At 42.9% G+C, this 21225-nt stretch overlaps 1 protein-coding gene across 4 annotated transcripts in view; it reads right to left on the bottom strand.

The window, feature by feature from the left end:
* evc2 (EvC ciliary complex subunit 2) overlaps positions 1-21225 on the bottom strand; it is a 172886-nt gene that overhangs the window by 104554 nt on the left and 47107 nt on the right. For all 4 annotated transcript variants that reach the window (XM_033021146.1, XM_033021155.1, XM_033021164.1 and 1 more), the window contains 3 exons: positions 18863-18997; positions 17352-17494; positions 11582-11906 (listed from right to left, as the gene is read on the bottom strand). In XM_033021146.1, coding sequence (XP_032877037.1) covers positions 11582-11906; positions 17352-17494; positions 18863-18997 — 603 coding nt within the window. The remainder of the gene's footprint in view (positions 1-11581; positions 11907-17351; positions 17495-18862; positions 18998-21225) is intronic.

Raw genomic sequence — 21225 nt, 5'->3', positions numbered from 1 at the left:
GATAACAGAATCATCTTCTCTGAATTGAACCAAATAGCTTTTCAAACAGTCCAGTTCATGGTTCCCATTACTAATACTGTATAATGTTTCTGGGGGCTTTATGGAATCATAGAGATATGAAAAGGCTTCCTCTGAACTAATAAATAGAATTGGTTTTCACTAGCCTAGCGCATAGGTCACAATTTTCCTTATCTGCATTTATTCTTGTCCCCTTGTTGCGGAAACTTGAAATTAATTCTCCAAGCTTTTCCAAGATAGTGACTCATTTCTGGGATACAGTTGTATGGGTGCTGTTGACAGACTAATCTGACTGTGCAGATTTATATATAATTTAATGGTAATTTATTGTCACGTGCACCTGTACAGAATTTTTTTTTGCATACAGTTCAGTGACAATCCTACATTTGGCACAATCATACGGAGAATCAGTGTGTAACATAGAAGGTTTATAGGTAACTGGGTATTCAGAGTGTACGTCAATTATCCAAGCCTAGGGTGTATCAGAGATTACCTCAATCTTATCAGCATGCTATGTCCATACATGCGAATTTCCATTGCTGAGGAGGAATCAACATCAGAAACTTTCTTACATGTTGAATATATGAGAAATTACAGTGCCGTCCATAATGTTTAGGACATAGACCCATGATTTATTTATTTGCCTCTGTACTCCACAATTTTAGATTTGTAATAGAAGAAAACACATGTGGTTAAAGTGCACTTTGTCATAATTTAATAAAGGCCATTTTTATACATTTTGGTTTCACCATGTGGAAATTACAGCAGTGTTTATACATGGCACCATAATGTTTGGGACACAGCAATGTCAATGTAAATGAAAGTAGTCATGTTTAGTATTTTGTTGCATATCCTTTGCATGCAATGACTGCTTGAAGTCTGTGATTCATGGACATCACCAGTTGCTGGGTGTCTTCTCTGGTGAAGCTTTGTCAGGCCTGTATTGCAGCCATATTTAGCTTATGCTTGCTTTGGGGGGCTAGTCCCCTTCAGTTTTCTCTTCAGCATATAAAAGGCATGCTCAATTGGGTTCAGATCGGGTGATTGGCTTGGCCACTCATGAATTAACCATTTTTTAGCTTTGAAAAACTCCTTTGTTGATTTAGCAGTATGTTAGGGATCATTGTCTTGCAGTAGAATGAACTGCCGGCCAATGAGTTTTGAGGCATTTGTTTGAACTTGAACAGATAGGATGTGTCTATACACTTCAGAATTCATCATGCTGCTACCATCATCAGTTGTATCATCAATGAAGATAAGTGAGCCAGTACCTTCAGCAGCCATACATGCCCAGGCCATAACACCCCCACCACCGTGTTTCACAGATGAGGTGGTTTGCTTTGGATCTTGGGCAGTTCCTTCTCTCCTCCATATTTTGCTCTTGCCATCACTCTGATATAAGTTAATCTTCATCTCATCTGTCCACAAGACATTTTTCCAGAACTGTGGTTGCTCTTTTAAGTTCTTCTTGGCAAACTGTAACCTGGCCATCCTCTGTTTGCGGCTAACCAGTGGTTTGCATCTTGCAGTGTAGCCTCTGTATTTCTGTTCATGAAGTCTTCTGCAGACAGTGGTTGTTGACAAATCCACACCTGACTCCTGAAGAGTGTTTCTGATCTGTCGGACAGGTGTTTTGGGGATTTTTTTTTATTATAGAGAGAATTCTTCTGTCACCAGCTGTGTAGGTCTTCCTTGGCCTGCCAGCCCCTTTGCAATTAGTAAGCTCACCAGTGCTCTATTTCTTCTTAGTGATGTTCCATACAGTTGATTTTGGTACGACTAAGGTTTGGCTGATGTCTCTAACAGTTTTATTCTTGTTACTCACTCTCATAATGGCTTCTTTAACTTCATTGGTGCAACTTTGGTCCTCATATTGATAAACAGCAATAAAAGTTTCCAAAGGTGATGGAAAGACTGGAGGAAAGACTAGGTGCTGAGAGCTCTCTTATACCTGCATTAAGGAGGCAATTAAACACACCTGAGCCATTCGAAACACCCGTGAAGCCATGTTTCCCAAACATTATGGTGCCCTGAAATAGGGGGGCTATGTATAAAATCAGCTGTAATTTCTACAGTGTGAAACTAAAATGTATAAAAATGGCCTTTATTAAAATCTGACAACGTGTACTTTAACCACATGCAATTTTTTATATTACAAATTTCAAATTGTGGAGTACAGAGGCAACTGAATAAATGATGGGTATTTGTCCCAAACATTATGGAGGGCACTGTAAATCTGTGTTCTCTGCACAAGTCTATGCATTGACTGGTTAAATGAAGTAAATGAGATGGTGAACATTTCTGACGACGTGACAAGCAATGTTTACCTTATTATTGCCAACTGGGAATTCTTGCCTTGGCTTGATTTTGGGCTTTGGCATTTAAACACCTTCAGGAACTTGTAAAGACTTGTAAAGACTTTCTTTGTTGCAAATATTGACAAAGTCTTTGATTAAACACCTGCCAGTCATCTCTTCCCTAATGGCTCCACTATCACCTTTCACAATGATCAGATTGTACTAAAACCTTTGTTTTCCGGTGTAACCCCTTCCAGCAGCTGTCTCCAACCCTCTCCTCCCTTGGTTCCATTTGCTTCCTCTTTTTTCTCTCTTATGCCTCCATCCCTCATCTACCTGCCTTTATCGTCCCACTCGATCCCTTCCCCTACCTGGTTCCATCTGTTTATCATCCTTCACCCCTCCTCGGTTCACCAATCATCTTTTGTGACTGTCTCACCATCCACATTACACTGCCTAGCTCCCCTCTCCACTCTCAGTGCTGATACGGGGTTTCAGCCTGAAACATTGTCCATTCCTTTCCCGCCACAGACCTGCCGAGTTCCTCCAGCAGATTGTTTGCTGCTCCTGATTCCAGCATCTGCAGTGTCTCATGCCTCCACATAACCAATAATTTAGTGTGACATTCCAAGGAATTAAGATCAGCAGACTGCAAGAGGTTCAGGTCCAGTATAAATGCACTATTCAGAGTACAATTTTTTCATTGCGCATTTCCCAGTAGTCAACATACTCCATGCTTGGACATTTTCAAATGTCTGAACAGTGTTAAAAGAGTGAGCAGCTATAGATGGTTGTTGTTTAAAATTTAGAGTTTTTACAGCTAGGAAAAAGGGCCCACTGAGTCTACAATGGCCATCGATCGCCCGTACATAATAATTCTATATTATCTCACTTTCCATTTCTCACCCTACACAGTAAGGGCAATGTACAGAGGCCAATTAATTTACAAAACCACACGTCTTGGGACGTGAGAGGAAACAGGGATACCTGGTGGAAATCCACGAGGACACAGGGAAACATGCAAACTCCACACAGACAGCAATGAAGTCAGGATCAAACCCGGATCTCTGGTGCTCTGGTGCTACCAGCTGCGCCAGAGTGATGTTGTTGGAGTGAGCACAGCTAAAATCAGGTCAACAGCCTTTAAATATTGGAAGAATGCTGCTCACTAATAATGGCACCACATTAATTGGACACAAGCCCTTCCTTCCCAACAACTGAAGAATCCAATGCTTCAACACTGATGCCAATAATCAATGAAGGAGATGTTACCACGTTATGTGTCAATAGGCAGAAAAATAGTTTTCAAACACAGGGCACAATGATGAATGAATTACTATGGAGTAAACCACATATACTGACCTGTATGTCAGAGAATTGATTTTAAAATCCTGCTGCTCACCTATAAATCACTACATGGTTTAGGGCCAAAGTATATCACTGACATGCTTCCACTATATAAGCCTTCTAGACCGCTAAGATCTTCTGAAACCAATCTGCTAGTGATTCCCAGAGTAAATACAAAACATGGGAAAGCAGGATTTAGTTACTATGCAACAAATAGCTGGAATAAACTTCCTGAAGATTTAAGACTTGCCTCAACTTTGACCACTTTTAAAACAAGACTGAAAACTTTTATGTTTACTTTAGCTTTCAGCTAAATCTTAACTACATTGCACTTTTAACTTTTGCACTTTTTATAATGCATTCTTAATTTTGTTTTTCTTTTCTTTTAGTTCTTCTATTTTATTTCATTTTATTATTTCATTTATTGTATGACATGTTTTTATGTGAAGCACTTTGAGTCTGCCTCGTGTATGAAATGTGCTATATAAATAAAGTTGCCTTGCCTTGCCTTGCCTATACCCGTGGTTGCATTTTAAACTTTTGAATGTGAAACGGCCACTGATGGGGGAGCAAAACTGATTACAGTTCTAATAAATGCCACTTATACAATGTTGATTATTGCAGCACAAAATAGTATTTCCTATAAACAATGACAATGTTAGCACAGCATTACTTTTGTAATGAATCCCTGATTTAAAAAAAAGACATCTACAATCTTCAGTGCTCATGCATGGTGTGAAATAAAATTTGTCTTCAAACACAAAACCAGAACTCTATAATCCTAATAAGCAAGAGAATAAAAGAGAAATGGAACAGTCTTTAAAAAAATTACAGCTGAAACTTCAATGGGACTTACATTCTGTCAAACAAATCCTGCTATCTTCTCTCAAAGCAAAATCACTTTCATCATTCTGTCGGAAAGCCACAATTAACTCTGATTCACATGTACAAAGAGGATTGTTACTTCAGAGGTGTGGATTTGATCTAAGATCAGAGAAGGGAAAATTAAGTCTGTAGAATTAATGGGTACAAAATAATATCTCAATTTGTACTCTCGGGGTTAGCCACCTGCACTCTCTACTGAACAGCTGCAGACAATTTGTCAATGAAATTGGACTTGGATTTTATGCTGCTGCACCGTTATCTTAGATACAATGTCACTGGTGGGTGGGGGTCAATCAGAAAGAATGAGGAAGATCAGGAGAGTGGTGGGGACTGGAAACAATGGGATGAGTTGTGGGGAGGTGAAGTGATAGGATAGGGATAAGCAGCAGACTGATGTTATCAATGGTGTGACATGGCATTCAGCAAAGTCCTGGTGAATCTTTCCCAGGTATGGAAAACATAGAAACTAAGTGCAGGAGTAGGCCATTCAGCCCTTTGAGCCAGCACCGCCATTCAATATGATCATGGCTGATCATCCAAAATCAGTACCCCGTTCCTGCTTTTTCCCCATATCCCTTGATTACGTTAGCGCTAAGAGTTAAATCTAACTCTCTCTTGAAAACATCCAGTGAATTGGCCTCCACTGCCTTCTGTGGCAGAGAATTCCACAGATTCCCAACTCTCTGGGTGAAAATGTTTTTCACAGCTCAGTCCCAAATGGCCAACCCCTTATTCTTAAACTGTGACCCCTGGTTCTGAAGTCGACCAACATAAGGATTTTTTTTCCTGCAATAGCCAGTCCAATCTCTTAAGAATGTTATATGTTTCTATAAGATTCCCTCTCATCCTTCTAAACTCCAGTGAATACAAGCCCATCAACCCATTATTTCAGCATATGTCAGTCCCGCCATCCCGGGAATTAACCTGGTGAACCTACGCTGCAATCCTTCAATAGCAATAGTGTCCTTCCTCAAATTAGGAGACCAAAACTGCACACAATACTCCAGGTGCAGTCTAACCAGGGCCCTGTACAATTTCAGTAGGACCTCCTTGCTCCTAAATACAAATCCTCTTGCAATTAAGGCTAACATGCCATTAGCTTTCTTCACTGCCTGCTGCACCTGCATGCTTACTTTCACTGACTGATGCACAAGGACATCTAGGTCTCGTTGAACCTCCCCTTTTCCTAATCCAACACCATTCCGATAATAATCTGCCTTCCTGTTCTTGCCAACAAAGTGGATAACCTCACATTTCACGTTCAAAGCAGACTGAAATGGAGCCAGGAAGTAATTCTCTGCAGAACTGATAACTAAAAATCAGTACAATCCATCCTTTTTTGTATTGAATATTCTCTATTTGTTTGAATGCTCATGCATTAACACCACTTTCCTTATACATAAGAGCATCTGAAATACAAACAGAAACAGGCTATTCCGACCCTTGCACTTGCTCCACATACAATATGGTCACGATTGATCATATCTCAGCTATGCTTTCCCGTGTAAACCCACATCGCTCGATTCCCTTAATATAAAAAAAACATTGAGTTCTGGATTCTGAGAGAGAAGATATACGGCTGCTCCTCGACCTACGATGGGGTTACGTTCCGATAAACCCATCGTAAATCGAAAATGTCGTAATACAATATGATCACGTGACCAGAAGTGACGTGCAGCTCGCTGTCGTTGCCGAGCGTTTGCACCATCATAAAGTCGAGATATCGTAAGTCGAAGCATCGTAAATCAGGGCGCATCTGTATATGCATTTGAGTAAGGATCTGAGAGTTGAGATCAGTTGGGCAAGTAGGCTGAGGAACGGTTAATGGAGTTTAATGCAGATAAGTGCGATGCGTTGCTTTTTCGGAAATTAAAGCAGGGCAGTACCTTCACAGTAAATGACAGGAGCCTGGGGAGGGTGGTAGAGCAGAGGGATCGAGGAGTGCAGGTAAATAGTTGAAAGAGGCATCATATGTAGATAGAGTGGTGAAGAAGGCTTTCGGTTGATTGGCCTTCATTAGTCAAGGCACTGCGTAAAGAAGTTGGGAAGTTATGTTGCAGTTTTACATGATGTTGGTGTGGCCACATTTGGAGTATTGTGTTCAGTTTTGGTCACCCTGTTATATGAACTACTGCTATATGGTAGTTGAGGCCAGTTCATTGGCTATATTTAAGAGGGAGTTAGATGTGGCCCTTGTAGCTAAAGGGATCAGGGGGTATGGAGAGAAGGCAGGTACAGGATACTGAGTTGGATGATCAGCCATGATCATATTGAATGGCGGTGCAGGCTCGAAGGGCCGAATGGCCCACTCCTGCACCTATTTTCTATGTTTCTATGTTTCTATGAAAGATGCCATTACGCTGGAAAGAATACAGAGAAGATTTAGGCTACAAGGATGTTGCCAGCACTTGAGGGCCTAAACATAGTACATAGGTTTAAGGTGAAAGATTTAATAAGAACCTGAGGAGCAGTTTTCACACCAAAGGAGGTGGGTACAGGGAACGAGCCGCCAGACAAGGTAATTACGGTGGATACTATGACAACATTTAAATGACATTTGGACAGGTAGAGTGATAGGAAAGATTTGGAGGGATATGGGCCAAACATGGGCAGTTGGGGACTAGTGTAGATGGGGCATCTTGGTCGTCATGGGCAAGTTAGACTGAAGGATCGGTTTCTGTGCTGTACGACTATGAATATATTCAGCAAGTGAATTGAATTCTAAAGAATCACCAATTTCTGGGTGAATAACATTTTTTTTGTCTGTCCTCTGGTGTGCCAAACCTTTGTTTTGACTCTGCGACCCTTGTTTTGGACACCCCAGCCAAGCTTGCAGCTACCCAGTCTATTTGTACCAGGGCCGGATTTACGTACCAGCTTCATCAGCTTAAGCTTAGAGCCTCGAGATCTAAGTGGGCCTCGGCTTCGCTCCGCCAAGGTGTATAAAACTTTTGACATTGTGGCGTTGTTACAAAACCTACCATCAGTGGCGCTGTGCTTGCGATTCCGGATACTTTGGTGGTGTGGGGGGGGATTAAAATGCAGGTGAGGTTTATATTCGTTGTCGGAGAGGAATTTGCTCCAAAGATCCTTGGATCTTTGACCTCGCTGTCCCATTGGGGCCTACCCACCTCACTACCGCACACGGGGCCTACCCACCTCGCCACCGCACACGGGGCCTACTCACCTCGCTGCTTCACTGGACCCACCGAACATAGCCGCCGCACCAGGCCCATCGAACATCACCGCCTCACCCGGCCCACCGAACCTCGCCGCCCCATCGACCATCCGCCCACCGGGACCTCCCACACTTCGCACGCTGACCCGGACTCCACTCCCTGCGGTCTTCCACCATTGACTCCACCCACCCTCGCCACTCCACCGCTCTCCAGCACACCGCAGCCGTCGCCTTACCTGCATCCTGGGCTCAGCACCGGGCCTGAAGTTTCCACGCTGCAGACTCCAACTCCCCTGGGTTTTACTGCACTGGCTCCTAGTGCCAGTCCCCTTGACCCTGGTAACATCAGTGGCTGTTCCACTGGGTCTTCCCCATCCCCCTAAGCCATGTGACCCCAGCTCTTCTCCACCCACACTACTGTCCTCATACCCCCCTCGTCTATCCTCAGCAGAGGCCTCACCTTTGTCCCCCTCCATCCCCACCTCAATGACCTCCGCGCCCTCCGCGATTTGGAGTTTTTATTCCGCTGCCTCCGTCTTACAGCGTTCTTTTATGGGAAGGAGTCCTCGCCCCCATTGATGATCCCTGTTCCCGTCTCCAACGAGCCCCCCGCAATCGGCGCTAGGGGCGGCCCGATGCTCAGGCCCTCTCGTCGGGATGATGGAACTCCGACGTCGGAACGGAAGACCCTCAGCGGCTTGGAGTTCTGAATCGGCCACTTCCTACCGCAGACCGCGGCTCCCGAAGCCTACAGGCTGAGCTGGGTGGATATTCACGCTGGCGGCCCTCGGCAAAGGGATCCCAGGGCTCCGCGATGTTGAAATCAGTGCGGCCCAAGGCTGGGAGCTCCGCAAACCACAACTCTGATGTTGAAGCAGCAGGCCCAACACTCCAGAGCCGCAAACGGTGATCCAGGTAAGGCATCACCCGCTCCGCGGTGAATCCAATATGTATTTTAAAACCAACTGTTTAATGACAACATACAGTAGGATCTAAAAGTGTCACACTGTCACTGTTGGGTAGTCATGGTCCTCTAGTCGTGGGGGTGGGGGATTGGAAGGGGGGGGGGGGGGGGCTCACAAGTGAAATAGCCTAGGGCCTCTCTTCATCTAAATCTGGCCCTGATTTGTACACTTAGATTATACCCTTGTAAAGATAGTACAGGCCGAGTCTGCTCAATCTCTCCTCACGTAACAAACCAGGAATAAAACCAGTGAACATGTTCAATTGTGTGCAGTTTTTGGTCCCCTAATGTGAGGAAGGACATTCTTGCTATTGAGGGAGTGCAGCGTAGGTTTACCAGGTTAATTCCCGGGATGGTGGGACTGTCATATGCTGAGAGAATGGAGCGGCTGGGCTTGTATACACTGGAATTTAGAAGGATGAGAGGGTATCTTATTGAAACATATACGATCATTAAGAGTTTGGACACGCTAGAGGCAGGAAACATGTTCCCGATGTTGGGGGAGTCCAGAAGAAGGGGGGGGGGAGAAGTTGATGCTCACGTGAGAATGAATATTACATGGACATGTGGGGGAAATAGGATTTATGAGATTGCCCTGAGAACTAGCATAGAATTGATGGGTCGAAAAGCCTCCTTCAATATCATAAATGAAATGAAAATGTGTGTTCAAAATGAAGGGTGTCACTGAGTACCATGGGTCCTTGTGACAGGAGCATGCAGAAGCTCAGTTCAAAGAGAGTACGTACCCACCAGTCTCACCAGGCATCTGTGGAAGAGCCTGTAGTTCCCAAAGATTTGGACCTGAAACAAGTCATCCTCAATCCCGCCGACGAAAAGTACGAAGAAGATACAATTTTGCCCTTTAGACTTGCACTCATATCCTTGTGTAATAAACACCAAAATACCACTTGCCTTTTCAATTACCTGCTAAACCCACATACTGTATTAACTTTCAGTGATTCATGCACGGGGACACACAAGGTCCCTATGAACACCATGACATTCAACCTCACACAACTTTAAAAAAAATACCCTGCCTTTGTTCTATTAAACATATGATTGTGTCCTTGTATGCAAATTCTTCAAGAATTAAACCTCTGGCCTGAATGGCGGTGACCACATGGGGAAAATAAAGGAGCTACTGTGACATTTAGCAGCAAAAGATCATGCAAAAGTGAAAGGAACCATTCCACAAGCTTAGTCAAGCATATTATTGCAGGCTGTTTTTAAAAACAAGCCCACAGCAATCTGAGGAAACACACATTTCAAGCATTTGTCATGCATCATCTAGCAGCACTTTGACCTTGCCAAGCTAGTGAAGTAAAGCTGAACAGAAATAATACAACATAGCCCATTGGGAATACTCTGTTTACAAATTGGACTGTGCAACATGCATGTTTTTGTGGGCCACCAATCAATTTCAGTGGAAAATAAAATTGTTTTTAAGGGTCCTTCATGCGCCTGCCTTTAAGTGCACAGAGGATTATGGAAGTGCTTAATGATGCTCGGCAGCCTGCAAACCATGTCTGGGCATCACTGCTCTAACATTCACTAACATTCATACGCATGAATGACCATACATGGACAACTCATGCAACGATGATCTGACACCGTTTGACTTATGTTGGGAGTCTGCAGGTGGGCCCACTTTAAGGTCAATCCTTCTGACTACACAGCCAACAGAATGCCCTTCCTCAAGGCAATCCCTTGTCCCAACTCCACTCACCAATTTGCTGACCCAAACTCATTCCCCAACTAACACTTGTTCCTCAATTAACTCCCATGACCATGATTTCCTCCATTCCATTCCTGACTACATTCCAACACACACTTCAATTCATGAGCCCCGGTAATAGACGCTACCCAAACCCCTTTACAGATTGATCAGCATGGACCCCCAAAAACCCTGCTAATCCCCATCAAGCCTTTTAGCCTTCCCCTCCTCTCTACCTACTCACCAGGACTCAAGTCCTTGTCATCCACCTGGCCCCAAGCTTATCTTACTTTCTCCATGCACACTGCAAAGAGGAAACGTGTGTAGTTAAAACCCTTGAACGTGTAAGGATTGTTAAACAGCACACAACGCCTTGGAATGTTACTGTTCTTGTTGTTATAAACCCAATTCCAGGAATATTCAGAGACGTCAGAATCTCCCATCAGAATTTCCCGTCCCAAGTTCACTCACATTGCTCAATATCTAGTTGTACAACTGCAAAACGAAACACAGGAATACAACATACGGGTCCACCTACAATTTTCTGGCAGCTGGTGGTACAGCACCTCCCTTAATACGGGCAGAATTATGTGAACACACTTAAAATTCCCCCCAGATGTCACCCTGTAAACGTGGCCCCCAGACTAGGTAAGGCGTCCGATCTCAACCTCATCTGGACTTGCGCGGCTGATCGGGTTTGCCCCCTCGACCAGGGCTCTGGAACTCCGGCCCTGTCGAAGCCAGCAGATCCATTCCCATAGCCGACTTCGCAGGCCGATATCTCAGCCCCTCAGCAGCCTAGGCAGACAGTTCTGGTACCATTCGACTCTCGGAGGCCGTGACCTCTATTAGTCCAGCAAAATGGATAATCCAGAAAGGCTCAGAAACTAAGGGTGCCGGAAAGTCAGTGGTGGCCTAGATATCGAAAAAGGAAATCAGCAGCATTTTACAGTTAAAAAAAACTCCAGTTTGGTAGGCATAGCTGTAATCTGCTGAGGATATGTCCAGGATTCTTAGTTAAAAAGCCCTTGATTTTTTTGTTTTGCAAAATAAAATTCAAGATTCGCACATGGATTCATATTCTAATTAATATCGCCTTCATGAATTTACTTGCCAGATTAATTTCTAACATTCACTCTCTCAATTACACAGCTTAAGATTATGGCTTCTTGACATACCTCGTCATCTACATTCTGCACGAGGAGCTCAGCTTCTCTGTCCTCTTGTTGCTGCTTCTTATAGAGTGCTTCCATCTTATGCCTGGTGTCTTGGTTACTTTGAGCTGCTAATATGGCTAACATCTCTTCATGCTCCATACTCAGCCTGTTCTCCGTCTCTTCAAACTGTTCTCTGAAAATAATTTTGAATCTTTCCTCTAAAAGGGGTGAAAGGTCTTGGTTGTGCTTGAAACTCCTGAGCAACAACAGAACTGCATCCAGGTTCAGTTTTTTGCGATGATATTCCAAATCTGTATCCATTTGTATTGTATTCAGTACATGCAAGCTGTAGGACAGAAACTGAGTGTTATATTGTGTCTAATTTAAATTATGAGGAATTAAGAAAAGTAAATCAGGAATAAAGATAATGAATACTGGAATATTAAAACATAAATTGAAAAACAATAAATGGGAGACTGCAGTTCCAAGATGCAGCATGGACACAGGCCCTTTGGCCCACCGAGTCCATGCTGACTATCAATCAGCAGTTCACACCAGTTCTATGTTATCCCACTTTTTCATCCACTCCCTACACACCGGGGGCATTTACAGAGGCCAATTAACCTACACAAACCCCGCACATCTTTGGGATGTGGGAGGAAACTGGTGCACCTGATGGAACCGCACACGGTGACAGGGAGAATGTGCGATCAGACAACAACCGAGGTCAGGATCAAACCCAGATCTCTGGCGCTGTGAGACAGAGGATCTACCAATTGCGCCACTGTCTGAAGGTTTTTGGTGCAGAATGAGTGAATCATATCGTTACAGACCAAAGACATTACTGCCTGTAAGCTCAGATGGAGCTATCACAAGTACGGGTATGTTGACTCTATATTTTTCTAACCAGTTGAATATTCTTTATTTTTCTAACCATTTGAATATTAGCAGTGATCTTGATTACTGGTTATTTTAATTCATCTTGAGCACTCAACAGTAAATGTGGGACTGAACTCAAGGCGAGCGTGATTTAATGTTGAGTTTGTTTCAGGGTACTATAGGTTTGCATTGGAAAGTGAAAGGCAAGCAAATGGTTCTGAGGTGAATCAAAAACTCTCAGTGGTAGGAATAGGACTTAATGAAACTTGCTAGGTTTGAAATTCATCCTGGCAGTACACATGAATGGTGGAACAGTGGAGTTGTATTCTAATTCTGGAATTCAGTTTTACTTTTCATTATTTAGCCATTTTTTAAAATATGTTTGGCCCATATTCTCTTGAATATTTTCTGAGTAAATTGCAATGATGCCAACCATGGGAGGTGGTGTTGAAAGGAGACCAGGCACGTAATTGCAGTGCATTTTAGATAGTAAACAATGTAATGACTATGTGGCAATAATGAAAGCATTGGGTGGTGAATGGGGTAATAATCAAGACGGCTGTTTTAGAAAAAAACAAAGTGTTGGAGGAACTCAGCAGACCAGGCAGAATTTATAGAGGGAAATGGACATTCAACATTTCGATCGGACTGATGGAGTGGAGGGGGGGGGAAGAACCTAGAAAAGACTCAAACCTCTTTTTCAGCTTACTCTCCTCTACTGCAGTCTGAAGAAGAGTCCTGATCCAAATATTAACTTCCTTCAATTGATGTTGCCTGACCCGCTGAGTTCCTCCAATGCTGTGTTTTTTTGCACAAGATTCCAGCAACTGCATTGTTTCCAAATGTTAGTTTGGCCTGAGTGTACTGAACTTCCATTGTATTTTTGGAAACGTATTAATTCAGGTAGGTAAAGGCCCCAACCTTTTTTTTTTCTTCTTTTTTTTAATAATATTTGTATATATCATAATCAAAACACATTTAGTATGTCAATTACATATTGTTAATAGATGGGATTCCAGCTATCAGAGTAACAGGGATCCTCATTTATCAATTATATATTAACTCTGCTTCTATTTGTTTATTTTTTTTATAGATAGTGAGAAAGAAGAGAAAAAAACACGATAAAAAAGAATAGAATAAATTATCAATAATACAACTTTGGAGATAGGTCCGTAGATTATAAAACCTTTTGGCGTGCTTTGTAAATTTGTCAGCGCCGTAGGTGGCTGCTATTTGTATACATTGTGTATGCAAGCAAAGAATCTCACTGTGCCTCATCACATGTGACAATAAAGTATTCATATTCCTATTCATGTGACCAATACAGTTCAATTTCCGGGTAATGGTGACCACCAAGAATATTGAAGGTGGAGCCTGGGCCATATAATGCTATTGAATGTTCAAGAAGGAACTGCAGATGCTGGAAAATCGAAGGTACACAAAAATGCTGGAGAAACTCAGCGGGTGCAGCAGCATCTATGGAGCGAAGGAAATAGACCACGTTTCGGGCCGACATAAAGAAGGATTTCTGAAGAAGGGTTTCGGCCCGAAACGTTGCCCGTTTCCTTTGCTCCATAGATGCTGCCGCACCCGCTGAGTTTCTCCAGCATTTTTGTCTACATAATGCTATTGAATGTCAAGGATAGGTGATCAGACCCTATTTTAGTTGAGATATTAACTGCCTTACACTTTTGCTGGTCCATTTATATATCTATGTCCGAATGTTGTCCAGATATTTTCGCACGCACACAGGAGGGGATGCTGGTGTGGCGGCAAAAGCAAGGAGACGGGGCTTTATTTACTGAGAAATTGTGAATGGAACTGAATATCGTGTAATCGACAGTAAACAAGATAAATACTGCTTTTACATTTGTTCTATCAAATACACATGTTTTAAATGAATAAAACACTATAATTTTTTTTGTATATTTCTGAATTCTTCAGGAATTAATCTTCTGTTCTGTACAGTAGTGACCATATGGAAAAATAGGTTAATAGAGTTACTGTGGCATTTTGCAGCAAAATATCACATGAAAGCAAATGGAACCATTGTCCAATCATCAGAAAACAATGATTGAAGGAAGATTGGGTCTACGAAGATGCCGGATCAATTTTCACAGTGATGTTCCACAGTATATTACTGATCATGTTGTGCATGTTTAGAGATCAGAATATGTTTAGGTATTAATGGAATCAAACGGTATAGAATCAGTGTTTGAAGATGGTGCTGAGATGGAAGGTCATCCATGTTCATGATCTTACTGAATGGTACAGCAGGCACGAGAAATTAATGGGCCTGCTTCTATTTCTTATCTTCTTCCATTTCTTATGTGATTTTTCTTGTATGCTTCATGAAAGATATATGGACAGACAAAGAGAGCAAGTAAAAGAGACAGGGAGTCAAGAAGAGAGACAAGAAATAACAAGCAAAAAGACTGAATAAACTGCTCTGAATGTGATTTCATTCAATAGTTGTGTGGGGTCAGCTAAAGCCTGATAATATTTTACCTGCATGATGTTCTGCTGTTGCATAAATGCTCAGAATTGAAGTGCATCATCCTTAAAAATAAGATTAATTTTTACCAGCAATTGGACTTTATTCAAAGAATTGCAGGAAAGGTTTTGATCTTTCGGGTCAATAGGAATACTGCACTGGGAAGCAGTTGCATTAATGAACAGTAAGCTACCATGTACGATATGAACAGGATTATAAGACCTTGTTCAAGAGTTGAAATAAAAGATCTGGGCCTTTTTCAAAATGCATCAATAGCTATGTGGACATACAAAATAATAAATTGAAATACAAAAGCAACAGAGGCCAGAAAAGTGAAGTAAATGAAGTTTTTTGGATGTGAACTTAATTTAACACACCACCAGTAGCAAACACAGGTACAGTATAACAGATAAGCATCCAATTATGGAAATTAGGACATAGAAGAATGGAATTCAATCATCACATCTTTGCAAATATTAGTAGAAAAATTTGGTCTTTCTGTGCAATTTTTGGGTGTTATTGGAGTTCCGAAGAGGCGTAAACAATTTTAGTGCCAATTGTGTTGGATGTGTATTTATTGTGGATATTAGTAGAGTATGAAGAGCAGACAGACAGTATCAGTTAGCCTACAATGTTGACCAGATACTTCCATGTGCAAATTGGGTACAGTACTACAACAATAGAAAGTTGAACCAGAAGGGAAGACTTCTTCCTCTCCATCATCCCTCTTTCTAATCAGCTCTGTGTGTTTTTGATGCCATTCATTGCAATGCTGTGAATGTTCTACCTTAGCGAGTGTTATTTGTATATTGTCTGGCTTACGGACAAAATGAATGAAAGCAGGAAACGGCACACAAAACCGAGCATGAGAGAGAGACATAGTTTATGAGAGACGGGGAAAGGGGGATAGACAGCAAGAGAAAACAAGATGGAGCTTGAGAGCAAAAGAGCGAGAGTGAACATGTACGAGGGTATTGCAATGTAACAACGCATTTGAAAATGAATTGATCAATTTTACATTCAGCAAATATTTTTCTTTGAAATATAGCTACATTTGTACTTCAGAAATATCAATTCTGCAAAATTCAACATAATTGGTGATGCAATCTCCATCTCCTACGGTGATGCTTGCTGAAAGATATACATTAATCAAGGCATCAGTGGGACCACCTATGCTCTTCAACAAACAGCTGGTGGATGGGGTTTTTTTTCTAGGCAAAATCGTTCATTACTTCAGCAAGTGATCTGAAAGTCTCACTACAAAATGTAGGGTGCCCTTGGGCCAAGTGATGAATGCGAAAGAGAATTAAAACGGCCAATAGTTGATTTTTCATTTATACAAAGGATCTGATGCCAGCTTCATGCAGGCATAAAGAATCTTTCCAGTTAGTTATACTGCACAGAAGCAGGTCCTTCAGCCCATCATGTCCATGCTGATCGTTTTGCCCATCTACCCGCATTCCTTTAATGCCTTTTCTATTTAGTTGTATGTCTAAATACCTCCTAGATGGTCACTGTTTCTTACTCCACTTTCTCTGGCAATGTGTTCCAGATATCAACTACTCTGTGTACAGAAATTAGCATATAAGATCCTCTTTAAGTCTCCCACCCTTCACCTTCAAACAATGCGCTCTTTTTGATACCCTTATCATGGAGAAAATATTTTTGACCATCCACCCTATCTACACCTCTCATAATCGTATATAATTCTGATACTCTTCAGCCTCCTCGGCTCCAGGGAGAAAAAGCTGGAGAAAAATGTCCAATATCTCCCCATACGTAAAGTGGGAAGTGTACATTACTTTATGTACTTGAGAGACTTGTGATGCCTGAGAAATTGGTGTTCAGTAGTTCAAAGTTACAAAGTTGCTGTCGTTCTAAATTGGTGTATTCAGCTGTAATGTGGCACAGGCAAAGGTTTATTTGGATGTTTTAAGTACTGTTATTCCACAAAATCATGAATCAAGTTCTCTGGGACAATAAGCATCAAAATGGTTTCACAGCGGTTCAATAAAAATCAAACTCTGCCTTGTTTTACACACTGCAGCATACATCAAACTGTTGGATTTTGTGATTTATACTGGAACCAATTAAGTCACTATGAGTTCTCGCACAATTTCTATTGATTTGGAGGGGCATGAATTAGTTAATGAGATAAGATGTGCTAATGTTTCCCCTAGGGTTGTGATATTGATTGTGTGCCACGTGAATTGATCTGAAGCCTCCGAGCAACATCATGATTAAAAATGCATCGGCGTCGTCATCTCTCTTTGGGCCCAAAGGATTAGTACATTTTTCTTAGTCAAACTAAAGAATAATTTGTCACAGAGAAATGTTATCTTCCTAAATTCATCTTCAATTATTAACATTGTACTAGTCAAAGATTTACTTGGAAATTTTGTCATGCCGAGCTCTTACTCATTCAATGCACGAGTCATGTTCTGTGGGTCTTCAAGCAGCAAAATGTCAATCACTCTGTCCTGAAGTCGGATATATTCCTGTAAGCTCTTTGCTCCATCATCGGTTACTGAGGAACTTTCATTTGACTGCTTTCTCTTTACCTATTTAAAAAAGTGCAAATTGCATAGTTTAGCACACACCGTGAATGGGAATGGCACACAAGATGGTAAAATCTGCCAGTTTTTCATTTGTTGTGTATAGACTAGATTCAGGCAGATTGTAACCTGTTGCACGGAGGCTCCAATCATTTGGGGATGACACAAAAAGCTGGAGTAACTCAGCGGGTCAGGCAACATCATTTTCTGCAATGCTAAATACCCTGGGCCCTGATTTTAATGGTGGTGGCAGTGGTGAAGATGAAGGAGAGGTGCAAGGTGTAGAAAGGGAATGAGACCTCACATCTAGAAATGGTCTCTGAATCTTGTTCCTCTTGGCCCATGCATGAAAAACTAATCTAACTCTTCAAAGCTTGCCTGTCTGCATTTCCTCTGGTGCAAGGTTCTTCTCACAACACGTCTCATAGGACAGAAGTGCAAGGCAACAGGTTAAGACGGTGGTGAACCACCAACTTCAGTTCAGCTACAACCTTCCACAACAACCCTCTCTTCCAACCACCTCAATGGGGATTTTTGCCATAAGTTGCACCATTCACCACACATGGACAATTTAAAATGAAGGCTTTGCCATCAGAAAGTCTGCTCTATGCATGACTAAATAAACTTCTCCTCCAGCTGAACTATTGTGAGTTTTAGAAGTGCATTATGACATTAGTCTCTCCATACGAAACAAAATGCAGAACATTATTTTAATGTTTCCTTGACTGAAGTACAATTAATGGAACCAAATATCAAAAAGACACAAAGAACTGTGGATGCTTGAGTCTTGAGTAAAACCAAAATTTCTAGAGGAACTCAGTGGGTCAGGCAGCATCTGTGAAGGGATTGATTAGGCGATGCTTCAGGTTGGGACCCTTCTTCAGACTTAAACTACTGTATTTTGCCTGAATTTTCTGCAATAAATTGATTTAAAGATACACAGGGAAACAGGCCCTTCAGCCCACCAAGTGCATGCTGACCATCAACCACCCATTCACATTAATTCTATGTTGTTCCACTTTTGTATCGACTCCCTACACATTTGGGGGAAATTAACTAATTCAACAAACTTGCATATCTTTGGGATATCAAACCTGGGTCCCTAGTACTGTGAGGTTGCAGTTCTGCCAGCTACACCACTGTGTCGCTCCAAAAAAAGGTCTTGACCTGACACGCTGCACAGATGCTGCCTGACTGGTTGAGTTACTCCAGCACTTGCACAGCATAGAATCACTGGTTCCATTTATTATGAGTCTATAATTCTGCATTAAGGAGAATTTAACAGTTTTAGCAGGAGGACAGGAAAATCTGCCTCAAGGATACTGTAATCCACAATGCAAAGTACACTGTAAAACAATGTGTTCATTAACTGACCCGCTGGAGAGAAGGGTTCCTGCCAGTTACCCTTCTGATATGGAAGGTGGTGATGAGAATTAAACACACCAAGGCCAAAGAAACAATGAATGCCACAATAAATCCAGCAAAGTGTATGCCGTGATTTGGAGAAACCTGCAAAAGAAAATGTAAAATAAAACACTTTAGTCTTTCTTGAACAAAACTGGAGTGGCAAAACATTTCCATTTTTGCTTTTGTTTTAAAGTCAAGATATTGCACTATAAAAGTACAACTAACTTTGGTTTTATAATGTACGTACACCTCAAAACCGTTCCCAGAAGGAATGGGTGGCGTTTTGGGTCGAGACTCTTCAGACGCACTCTTCAGGTCTGAAGAATGGTCTCGGCATGAATCACCGCCCATTCCTTCTCTCCAGTGATGCTGCCTGTTTTGTGCATGGGAGCTTGTGTGCGTTCCGCAAGCAACGAGACAGTAATCAATAAAACGTGCTTCTTGTTGTCGGGGGGGGGGGAGGGAAGTGGAAGGAGATAAAATTGTTCGTTGCCATGCAGACTTGTCATAGACCCGGCAGAGAATGTGTGTGTCCCCCATGTTTTCAAAGCGATTTACTCTGCCCCGAGCCATCTGTCCCCGCGGCCGGGGTGAATCACCCGGTGTGGGTGTCAGGGTCGGGGGGGGGGGGGGGGGGGGAGCAATCACCCTGGTGTGGGGGTTGGGGTCCGATTGTGGGACATCGCGGTCAATGACTGTGGGACGCTCCCGCCGGTGGAGATGGAGGAGAGAGAGAGAAGGGGGAAGAGAGAAGGGGGGAGTGAAAGAGAGAAGGGGGAGAGAAAGAGAGAAGGGGAGAGAGAGAAGGGACAGGGGGGGGAAGAAGAGGGGAAGAGAGAGGAGGAGAGAGAGAAGAAGGGAGGGGGGGAGAGAGAAGAGGGGAGGGAGAGAGAGAAGAGGGGAGGGAGAGAGAGAGAGAGAGAAGAGGAGAGGGAGAGAGAGAAGAGGGGAGGGAGAGAGAGAAGAGGGGAGGGACAGAGAGAAGAGGGGAGGGAGAGAGAGAGGGGTAGGGGAGGGAGAGAGAGAGGAGGGGAGGGAGAGAGAGAGAGGAGGGGAGGGAGGGAGAGAGAGAGGAGGGGAGGGAGAGAGAGAGAGAAAAGAGGGGAGAGAGAAAAGAGGGGAGAGAGAAAAGAGGGGAGAGAGAGAGTGAGAGAGAGAGATAAAGCAGAGCCAGACCCTCACCAAATACAGGTTAAGTGACCACTATTTGGCAGTTGAAAAAGGAAGACAGAAGAGATTCTGGCAACCAAGAGAAAACAGAATATGCGGCCACTGTTTGACAGATGAGGTTGAAACAGAGGTGCACTTCCCCCTAAAATGCAAAAAAATTGACAAAACAAGGAAAGCATACTTTGGCAAACTCAGTGTGGCAACCCCTGACTTTAAAGAACTAGATGATACATCAAAACTAAGAATAATCCTTGGCGAAGGAAATACGGCACATCTTGGTGCACAATACGTAACAGCATGCCATAACCTGAGAGGCGGTGAATGACCAACATGCACATATGTACGCACACACTAATCGATATTAACTAACACTAAGAAATTAATATTGAATTGCTAAACTTGCTATTGTGTTGTACTGTTTACAGCTGCAAGAACGTGTAGCAATCAATAAAGGGCTATAGGCCTATTGCAAGTTTATGTACAGGGACATATCTATCCATTCCCTGTATACTTGTATTTATACCTATGCATTTCAAATATGTATGTCATGTTCTATACTTTGGCAATATAACAATGTTTTTTTATCATGCCAATAAAGTTTTAAAATTGAAATTGAATTGAGAAAAGAGGGAGACGAGAGAGGAGGAGGAGGAGGAGGAGGGGGAGGGGGAGGGGGAGGGGCGGGAGGGAGGGAGAGGGGGGAGAGGGGGAGGGGGGAGAGGGGGAGAGGGGGAGAGGGGAGAGAGGAGAGAGAGGGGGGGAGAGGAGGAGGGGGAGAGAGAGAGGAGGGAGAGAGAGAGGGGAGAGAGGAGGGAGAGAGAGAGAGAGGAGGAGATGAGCAGAGAGGACAGAAGGAAGAGGAAAGAGGAGACGAGAGAGAAGAGCAGAGAGAGAGAGTGAGAAAGAGAGAGACGAGAGACGACCGCAGAGACAGAGACGACTAGATGAGAGAGGAGAGACGAGAGGGAGGGGAGAGAGAGAGAGAAGAGAGAAGAGGGGGAGGGAGAGAGAGGAGAGAAGAGGGGAGGGAGAGACGAGAGAGAAGAGGGAGGGAGAGAGAGAGAGAAGGGGGGGAGAGAGAGAGAGAGAGAGGGAGAGAGAAGAGGAAGAGGGCGGGGAGAGGAAGACCGCGAGGGGGGGGAGGAGGAGAGATAGAGAAC

The sequence above is a fragment of the Amblyraja radiata genome, chromosome 1 (genome assembly GCF_010909765.2).
Source record: "Amblyraja radiata isolate CabotCenter1 chromosome 1, sAmbRad1.1.pri, whole genome shotgun sequence".
Lineage (NCBI taxonomy): Eukaryota > Metazoa > Chordata > Chondrichthyes > Rajiformes > Rajidae > Amblyraja > Amblyraja radiata.
The sequence above is the reverse complement of the archived record's forward strand: the minus strand, read 5'-3'. Positions and strand labels throughout refer to the sequence as shown.